Source organism: Ruditapes philippinarum, unplaced genomic scaffold, assembly GCF_026571515.1.
Source record: "Ruditapes philippinarum isolate M1 unplaced genomic scaffold, ASM2657151v2 ctg5788_1_1_1_1, whole genome shotgun sequence".
In the NCBI taxonomy this organism is placed as follows: Eukaryota; Metazoa; Mollusca; class Bivalvia; order Venerida; family Veneridae; genus Ruditapes; species Ruditapes philippinarum.
Genome location: NW_026854831.1, coordinates 44,320 through 55,028, shown reverse-complemented (window position 1 = coordinate 55,028; position 10,709 = coordinate 44,320). Strand labels below are relative to the sequence as shown.

General features: G+C 37.1%; 1 protein-coding gene across 1 annotated transcript; it reads right to left on the bottom strand.

The window, feature by feature from the left end:
• Window positions 1–2,850: 2,850 nt before the first annotated feature.
• On the bottom strand, window positions 2,851–10,318 carry LOC132741219 (uncharacterized). The gene is made up of 3 exons (XM_060729349.1): window positions 9,693–10,318; window positions 5,264–5,296; window positions 2,851–3,304 (listed from the first exon to the last, which is right to left on the bottom strand). The coding sequence occupies exons 1-3, from the start codon at window positions 10,258–10,260 to the stop codon at window positions 3,141–3,143; spliced, it is 765 nt and encodes a 254-aa protein (XP_060585332.1). The 5' UTR covers window positions 10,261–10,318; the 3' UTR covers window positions 2,851–3,140.
• Window positions 10,319–10,709: the final 391 nt, after the last annotated feature.

Here is a 10,709-nt window from a genome sequence, read left to right as displayed (position 1 = left end):
GTTGAAAGGCAGACATCTTGACCACTAGACTACCGCTCTTCCTGGGTTGAAAGGCAGACATCTTGACCACTAGACTACCGCTCTTCCTGGGTTGAAAGGCAGACATCTTGACCACTAGACTACCGCTCTTCCTGGGTTGAGAGGGAGACATCTTGACCACTAGACTACCGCTCTTCCTGGGTTGAGAGGCAGACATCTTTACCACTAGATTACCACTCTTCCTGAGTTGAGAGGGAGACATCTTGACCACTAGATTACCACTAGATTACCGCTCTTCCTTTGTTTAAAGGCATACATCTTTACCACTAGACTACCGCTATTCCTTGGTTGAAAGTCAGTCATCTTGACCACTAGACTACGGCTCTTCCTGGGTTGAAAGGCAGTCATCTTGACCACTAGACTACCGCTCTTCCTGGGTTGAAAGGAAGTCATATTGACCACTAGACTACTGCTCTTCCTAGGTTGAAAGGCAGACATCTTGATCACTAGACTACTACTCTTCCTGGGTTGAAAGGCAGTCATATTGACCACTAGACTACCGCTCTTCCTGGGTTGAAAGGCAGACATCTTGACTACTAGACTAGCGCTCTTCCTAGGTTGAAAGGCAGACATCTTGACCACTAGATTACCGCTCTTCCTAGGCTGAAAGGCAGTCATATTGACCACTAGACTACTGCTCTTCCTGGGCTGAGAGGCGGACATCTTGACCGCTAGACTACCGCTCTTCCTGGGCTGAGAGGCAGACATCTTGACCACTAGACTACTGCTCTTCTTGGGCTGAGAGGCAGACATCTTGACCGCTAGACTACCGCTCTTCTTAGGTTGAAAGGCCGATATCTTGACCACTAGACTAGCGCTCTTCCTGGGTTGAAAGGCAGACATCTTGACCACTAGATTACCGCTCTTCCTGGGTTGAAAGGCAGACATCTTGACCAATAGACTAGCGCTCTTCCTAGGTTGAGAGGCAGACATCTTGACCACTAGACTACTGGTCTGAGAGGCAGACATCTTGACCACTAGACTAACGCTCTTCCTGGGTTGAAAGGCCGATATCTTGACCACTAGACTACCGCTCTTCCTGGGTTGAGAGACAGACATCTTGACCACTAGACTGCCGCTCTTCCTGGGTTGAGAGGCAGACATCTTGACCACTAGACTACTGGTCTGAGAGGCAGACATCTTGACCACTAGACTACCGCTCTTCCTGGGTTGAAAGGCCGATATCTTGACCCACTAGACTACCGCTCTTCCTGGGTTGAGAGGCAGACATCTTGACCACTAGACTACCGCTCTTCCTGGGTTGAGAGGCAGACATATTGACCACTAGACTACTGCTCTTCCTGGGTTGAGAGGCAGACATCTTGACCACTAGACTACCGCTCTTCCTGGGTTGAGAGGCAGACATCTTGACCACTAGACTACCGCTCTTCCTGGGTTGAAAGGCCGATATCTTGACCACTTGACTACTGCTCTTCCTGGGCTGAGAGGCAAACATCTTGACCACTAGACTACTGCTCTTCCTGGGCTGAGAGGCAGACATCTTGACCGCTAGACTACCGCTCTTCCTGGGTTGAAAGGCCGATATCTTGACCACTAGACTACCGCTCTTCCTGGGTTGAAAGGCAGTCATATTGACCACTAGAGAACCGCTCTTCCAGGTTGAGAGGCAGACATCTTGACCACTAAACTACCGCTCTTCCAGGGTTGAAAGGCAGTCATCTTGACCACTAAACTACCGCTCTTCCAGGGTTGAAAGGCAGTCATCTTGACCACTAGATTACCGCTCTTCCTGGGTTGAAAGGCAGACGTCTTGACCACTAGACTACCGCTATTCCTGGGTTGAAATGGAGACATCTTAATCACTAGACCTCCGCTCTTCCTATGTTGACAGGCAGACCATCAGATCATTTACTAGTATTCAAAGGAAAGGATTAGAACAAAAGACACTGTTTGACAAAAATGTCTCCTTAATCAGATGAATAACTGTATTCTTACCTGAAAAATCATACATGTATATGTATGTTCACTGTCACATTTTTAGATCTGCGTTTTTGACAAACTCTATCAAACCGATATTTCAACCATTTCAGTTATGCCGTTTTAACCATTCCTTGCGGATTTGTTTGTTTCTATTTTAGGGACCATTCAATACCTACAGGAGATGCGTATATCTTTTATATATGTTGCATGACCCTTCATCACAAAGTTATTGCACTGACTAGTTTTGAAGTATTATAAGGAGTAGCATTCGTTCCGTAATATTTCACAGCAACTACTGACTTGATTTCTTTTTTGATAGCCTCAAAATTGAATTTGACCTTGAATTTTCTAATAACCTAGACCTATGAGGGCAAGAATTAATTTTGCTTTATTTGATTATAACTTTGTAAATGATTGATTTGATTTATACTCGGAGAGGATAATACTTTTGACAAAAAATGACAAATTGATTTTTTTTAAATGACTAACCGTTTTATTGAATTTTGATTTAATTGCCATTAATTTGTTATTAATAGGCATTTTACTTACAAAATACATTTTTAAGAAAAAAAGTAAGTTGAATTATCTAAGTTACCCCAACAGTTGGAAATATGGGGGGTGTCTATGTCCGTCGATTTCTTCTAACTTGTTTTCGCGCTATTACTCGGCAACTGCTGACTATATGTAATTGAAACTTTGTACAAATACTGAATAATTATAAAAGTAGATATCATTTGCATGTCTATTTCTTACCGTTCGTATCAAAGTTATGAGTCTGAGTTAGTTATATTACCCTTGTAACGATGATATGAAAATTGCAATATAGCCAAACTAACTGATATGGAACTAACAATAACGACAAAAGAACGGAACTACTTTTTTAATTCATAAAAGTGATCAACAGCTACAATTAGTTTATACGAATGATGCTGAAGTAAATTTTAAATGGATATAAGAAATCCGGAAAAGCTTGAGTGTACGTCTGTTTGGTCTATGCCTCCACAGGTAGATAGGTAAACTCTATCTCCAACTTTCAACATGAACACTAATGTTTGGGAACCTGTCAAATAACCATCCGTCTGGTGAACACCACTGCTTACTGCCGTATACTGACGAGTGTTGACATTGAAATAGCAGTAACTTTCACTTTCACCTGCGGTTTAAAACATAGTTGCAGAGAAAGCGTAAAGGCCCGGGGCTCGGCATGTAAAAACTCCAGTGGACTGGTTATAATCCCCTCCTTTGTTGAGATATACGACTTTGTACTTTAGAATAGAAACGGATGATTTATCTGGAGTGCCTACTGTAAATCCAATAGATGTATCAGAAATTATTGAAAGAAATATTTATTGATCGTACGGGCACATTTATCTATATTTGAATAGATAAAATATGTCTTAAATACTAACTGTTCAGTTTAGGATGCATGTTTAGGTATGAATCTATTTAAGTATAAGATATAAGTATAAGATTTACTCTATTTTAAGTTGGTGCTGGGGTATATCTTGGTAGTTGTTTCAAAACGTCCATACATGTTATTTTATCATTTCAACTCTTTCATGCTATTTTAGCTCACCGGAACTTTTGCTCATGAGTAAGATGTATTATTGCCCTAGAAAAGCGTTGATTATATCTAAAAACAAATTGTATCATAGTTTTGGGACTTTTCTGTTGAAAATGCGTCAGAGTTAAATTGTACACATATAAATGCACTGCGCGTTAACTGGACTGCAAGTATTAGTTACCCGCACTCTTGAGCACGCCCATTGGTTGGTTCATATTTGCTGGGGTTTACTTATTGTGACAGCAGGGAAAGGAAACGCGATAGAAATATGATATTCAGATGCTCGTTCATTGGTCACTTTTTTCTGGGGTTTCATATTGTGACAGCAATGAACGTGTTTTTATGTTTGGTTATGATACGAAAGAGAAAGAACACCAAATCACTCGGCGATCTGATTAATACCCGCGTACAAATCAGATAGCCTCGTGTTTTGGTGCTCTTTCTATTACATATTCTTCCACAATAATTCTAAATCATGATAACCACGAACACGTTATAAATGGCTGAAAATCATCATCAGTCAGTCTTCGGATAAGGACCTTGAACACAATAGTGTGAATACGGTATTTCGGTCTTAACAAAACATGTAAAAATAGTACAAATGTACTTTAATGCTGGGAGTTGTCGACAAGTTTATTTCCAATATATCAAGTAAAAGTCCAACTAAAATAAATGAAATGATAGATACAAAAGAAAGCCAAACATTATTTATATATTCATTATTATGGTTGTAAAAACCGAAAATTCAAAATGCCAACCTGTTGACATTGAGTCGGATTTGTTTTGAATTGTACATCAGAGGGCATATTTAAATTACAAATGGTTGTCAGACAGAATTTCAATCATTAATATACCGAAACAGACTTAATTTTTCTTTGGCTGTCAAATACATACATTATCAAAGATGACACTCTCTGTTTCTATTCACATCTGAAACCACGTGAGAAAAGGTATCAGTTTTCTTTCAATGTTTATCGATCTGTCCAAAAGTTAAAATTTTGAGTTGATCCTCAATTAAATTTGTTAGAATATTCATATAAGTCCGAAGATATTTTACCTATGGTAAAAACCTGGCCACAATATCCATGCAAAACAATGCAAATCCTCTACTCATCTTAAGGTCACTGTTGCATGTTGGTTTTATCAACTATTTTTAGAATTAAACATGTTTGAATTACTTGTGCAAATGCTCAGGTGAGCAAATAAGGGCTATAATGACCAAGCTGTTTTGCACGTGGTTTCTTATTTAAAATAATGTAAACATGTTCTGTTTTGCATCTTTTAAATACTGTCAAGTTTTTTAATGCTCGGAACTATTAATATTTTTTGATAATCAACACTTTTTAGTGAGAGTCGTCGCATGAAAAACGACAGATGTGTATAAATTAATGTACGAGTTATTAAAGAAAGGACCTTCATATATCGTCCGAAAATGCATGTTACTATTTTAGTGCATTCTATTTAAGCGATGTTTTCATAAGCATGGCTTTTCACTTATATTCGTATATTTTCATTTTGTAAGCGATTTTGTCTTCAGACATTTATTTTGAAATATGCTCAGTTTTTAGTTTAATCGAAACATAGGTCATCACATTTCTAACAATAGTTTGTTTTGACGTAATGTAGTATTTTATCTAGTAAACTGAACTGAAAGTATCTCATTTTGAGTATTGTTAAATGCCTCGCAGTAAAAATATAAATTATCTTATATATACTTACGATGCTTTTCTGTTCTGTTTGTTTCGAGGTTATCTAGCTTTGTTAGGCCACATGTGTCACAAATCACATTCGTCACAAGTTTTTATGAATTTGTGACGAATGTGATCACATTCGTCACAAATGACTTTTGTGACGAATGTGATTGACCAAAATCGGGTAAAAATGCCAATCACAAACGTCACAAGCAAAATTGAGAATTTTTAAACAGGCGAATCACAAATGTCACAAGTTTATTTTTCAATATGTGATACACGGAATATCATAAGGACAATCGTGGTTATATCAGTGCGATAGTACAAGGGCGACAATGCAATAAATCGATATTGTGATGTCGACATCACGATACCAATATCTTTTCACCACCATTGCATTATCGCCATCGTACTAACTTGTTGCAATATCGTATCGTCGGCATTGTATTGTCTTCATAGAACTGTCGCATTGTCGTAATGGTATTGCTATCAAGTCGTCTTACGTTCTCGAAACCTTCAAAAAATTTTGGTGACAATGCACGGCATAGTATCAGACTTCAACTGGAAGTGATCTTTTACCTCTGTGAACCCTCAAATTTCTTCCCACCATACAGCGACAGTCTAAAGGAATCTCACAGACTTAATCTTAGTTTCAGTACAAATTATGACCATATTTACACCAATGAGACCATATATGATTGTTTGGGAAGTAGCTGAGACCCCCGTTGACTTTCAGGATATCTAATTAGAGATTAGGACCTTTTGACATCAATGAACCTTTTTTGGTCTGACAGACTTTTGACTTCCGCAGACTTTCAGGAATCTTGGTTCAATTAAAGAGTATGACATTTTGACATCTAGGAACCTTCTTTCCTGAGACGATTTTGCAAGTCTGTGCCAATTGCTTGCAGACGCTCTATGGAACTTTCCATATCTATTCCACTAGTAATAATAATATAGTTAATTCGTTTAAACAGATCGTGTCTTTGTGGCGGGGCCGCTTTATCGTTTCGACGCGTCTTAGCTTTTTTCGCCTTTTATGATTAGATAGTTTCAAACGACGGTGTTTAGTGAATTTTATAGAGGATATTTGTTTGTTTTGAGTGAATATGAAATATATTTCACTGAGAAGTGAGAAAAAAATGAAATATGTATCACGAGCGCGTAGCGCGAGTGAAAATATGAACATTTTCTCACTTCGATGTGAGATATAGTTCATATTCACGAAAAGCAAACACATTTTCTTTTTATTTTATGTGCCTTTTGAAAAGTGCTTTTAGACCGTTTACTACTGAAGCGCGGAGACTACGCGCGCGTAAACAATATGACGGCAAACGTTAACGCTGCAAGCAAAATAATCCTTATTTATTTATATTTCTTTTTGCGGTCTCATTGTCAACAATCTTACAAAATTACGGACATTTGAATCGAGAAATATGTCATTTAGAATGAAATTAAACAGTTATTTTTAATGCATGTTTAGGGAATCCAGACTTATAAATACGTACGCAGAGTGGGCGTGGCTTATATCACCCAAATCTATATCACCACACTGTGACTGATATAATATGAATATATTTCATTGATAGAACAGTATTTCATTAGTTAGCATCAAATAAATATAGGATATTACATGAGTGTCTTTTCATATTGAATTTATTAAACGAGTTTGATAAAATAATAAATTGCGAGGCTCTGCCGAGCATTTTATTATTTTTTTCAACGAGTTTAATAAATTCAATGTTAAAAGACACGAATGTAATATTCTTTTTATCACAGGTAAACTTTTGCCGCCGAAAAAGCGAAAACTTGTCGTTATTTTCCCTTATAAGCGCGGTAAAATTAAGCAACGTCCGCTAACGTAGATAGATATTTTATTTCCTTCAGTATACATGAAGAGCACGTCAAAACGATATTACACTAGTGTAATATGGAAAATATGTAATGGCTTTATTCCACTCCCGCGACTTCAAACGTGATAAATAATTATTTTGTAGTTAAATGCTGAAAAGTGTTGTGTAATATAGAATGTTGTTGCGCGACTGTATAGTACAGAACGTTATTAAACATATCAAGTAGGATAGCATGTAAGTTGTAATGTAATGTAATATTATCGTGTAGCAATTCAAAATATTGAAAAGGACGCATAATCAAACATTACGAATTGTGTTATATGTCCACACGGTTTCAATAAAACACTTTGTTGCTGATTTACGCCGTGTCTTTTTTGTTTCGTTTCTTCGCTTTTTAAAATAAATTATACATTGTCGCTGAACAATGTTTTCAAACGATTTTTTTAATTCTATAATGAAAACCAAAACATAAATGAGCACATGCAATAAAAAGGTTATAGAACAGGTCTGGTGTGCCTTAATGCGATATGGGTCTACAAGATCGGTATTAGCCCTCGGGCTCTTTTAGTGGGCCAAAATCGAATAAAGGCACATCAGACCTCTGTAATAACCTATAAATATATCCCGCCTCTAAACCAATGAAAATTCGTGAACTTTATTAGCAGTATTATAATTGCGGCTAGTATTGTGCAATGTGAGTTTGCTTTTAGTCTTCTTGGAATCCATGTTGTTATTCATTACTTTATATTCTAGCATAAAACTGCCGTTATAACCATGATTTCGGGGTGTTTTAACAGGACCAAAAAGGTCTTTTAACAAGGAGATTCTAGCGCTCATGCGCTGTTAAAACACCTTTTTGATATACGTTTTCCGTGGCACAGCGTCAATACATTGTGGCCCGGACGCTGCTTAACTAAAACGGAAATGACGTCACGGTCACATACAACGCTGACGTTCCCGTGCAATCCGAGGAAAATCAGTGATGTTGCTTAATTGTGATGGATTGTGTTAGATTTATGCATGCTTTATGCTAGAATAGCGTTAACGAATGATTGTTCCGTGTCATAACAACTGCTGAAACCCTCGGGATACGTTGGGTCGGGTACCAACTAATCCCTTGGGTTTCTACAGATATTTTAACACGAAAAAAGAAACATGCGTTATTCCTATATTATATCAGAGTTCTTTAGTACTGACGGCTCATCTAGGGTTCAATATGGCGCGGTTCATATAGTTATTTTACCAGTAATATCTATAAAGGAAAGGGTTAAATGAGAATCATGAAGGAAGTTGAATAAATAAACTTAAAGAAAACTTAACATTTCTTGTAGAATATGATTGGTCTTGCGAAGCTATAATTACACGAGGTCATTCAAATATCTTGCAAGCAAATTCGCTGAATTAATGTTTACCGCCGACAGCATCATATACTGATTGAAAATTAAACAATTGCAGGATACATTTCGAATAAAGACTCCGGGGAAATAGTCGGTTAAAGCATAAATTATCAGGGCCCATATCACTCAAGGTCACGGCGATAATGCACATGCCCTTTTTGTATTGAAGGTTCCCACACAATTAAAATTAGATATATTTAACATTTGAAGACATGAAATACTTAAGTTATCTGACTGAATATTAAGCAACCAGGGGTCTTAACTTCGGGTAAGTGCCGTCAATATACACATCTCCCGCTTGGTATTAGATGTACCCACATAGTTTTGTTTAAATTATTCAGCAGATTTGTTGAAGAATAGGGTTGAATTAATGCTTTTCTATGAACAATAAATGATAATAAATTATGGATCATAACTCTGTATTAAACGGCCAAACGGGAAATACTGATGATGATGATGATGATGATGATGATATGCACATCTTGTTTGTTTGTTTATGTGTTTATCTAAAGTCGCCGCCGGAAAGCCCATATAAGCGACCGTACCCTCAAGTCGGACCAAATCCTTTAGTGTCCCGTCGAGATTTTTCGAGATGCGCATCTCCTCTTTATATTAAACTAAATTTCGTTGAAATTCCTAGAGCGCAGAAAAGCAATAGTTCTATATACAGTGTTTTATAAATAACAACAACAACAAGGGGCAATAAGTCTGTTTTTAAAAAGAAATGGAGATATGCTGGTTATATGTGCAACTGGTTTGTGAATGAAGGTTCCTACAAAGTTGCAGCATCGATATCCATCCAGAAGTTGCTGAAAAATAGCGTGGAAACGAAATGATTCCATATACAGTGTATAATAACTAATCAATGGCCGGATAGTGCGGAAACTAAATCTGGACTGACAGGCGGACGAACACGCTAAAACAGTCCCATCACTCCCGATTTCATCAGCGGGGGAGGGGATAAAAATGTCTGTAGTTTTAGTTCCAATAATTGATTTCAGTCCTAAAAATTTGTGACGTTTGTGACTCAGTGAAAAGCATTGAAGAAAACAATATTTATCTCAAATTTGTGACATTTGTGATTTTAAACTCGTGACGAATGTGATTGTCTAAAACATTGGATCACATGCATCACAAAATTTGTGACGAATGTGATCTCATTCTTCACAATTGTGACGAATGTGATTTGTGACACATGTGGCCTTACATAGCTTTAAAGTGAATCCGGTTAGATTGTTAACCATACTTGTGTACATATTTTCCAAGCTGAACAGTTTTGATTCAGCATTGTGTAATTCAGCCTGGATTACGTCGATCCTGTTATCCGTTGTTAAATTGTTAAATTTATCATTCACGTCTGTCAAATTGCTCAGCATGTTCGCTTCTAAACTGATCAACTTTGATTCTAAGCTGTGTAATTCGTACTGTTGTAAGCCTGTATCGTTAGCCATTGGTATATTAAGAACACGTCTCTCCAAAGCAGCATACAGTTGCTCAAGATGTTCTCTGTTGTTTTTCTCTTTTGTCAGTTGCTTAGAAACGTCAGCGTTGGACTGTTCCATCGTTACTAATCGAGCACTTAGTTCGTTTAGTTTTGTTCTCATGTCGTTCTGCAGCTGTAATCTCGAGTTTTGCTCGTTGATGATTAAGTTGAGAAGATTTTGGATAATTTGATCATTTGGTTGAGTGTTTGATGTTGCTGAACCTCCATTTTGAACTAGAAATCCTAACACTTGTCCAAAAAGTAGACACACAAAAAGTAATAAACAATTCATGCAATGTTTTGTTTTTTTCTTTTACGGATCTGCCTTTCAATGGCTTAAAATATCTTAAACTGGCCGAAAGTGTTTTGCGTATCTTTTTATACAGTATCGCATCAGGAGCGTAGCTTAGTATTAATCCATGGTTAGGACTTCTTTCAGGGGGACTTTCAACTTGGTGAAACGTGTTTGCTCTGGATTGTCAGAGTTGATTTCGTATGTTTAGTCGAAAGAATTTTTTCGGAGGATCATAAGAATTTGCAGGTAGATAAATGATTTATTTTCATTGTTTTACATTCAAAAATTGGGCTTCACCGATACGCCACTGCCCACTATCTGTACTAACTTACTTAAAAAGATAAAAATTTTGGAAACCAAAATATTTAGTACAGAAAAACTAATCATTATTTAAACTTCATACATTACGTTGTTTTTTACCGCCAATAAAAATTACTTACTCAGTA

Bases quoted from the DNA above. Each gene is read 5' to 3' on its own strand.
- LOC132741219 (XM_060729349.1), bottom strand. From the start codon at position 10,260: ATGAATTGTTTATTACTTTTTGTGTGTCTACTTTTTGGACAAGTGTTA. The intron at 5,297-9,692 runs GTAAGGCCACAT...TAACAAAGCTAG, and splicing joins CGGATTCACTTTAAAGCTAT to ATAACCTCGAAACAAACAGA. The intron at 3,305-5,263 runs GTAAGTATATAT...CAATAATTTCTG, and splicing joins AAACAGAACAGAAAAGCATC to ATACATCTATTGGATTTACA.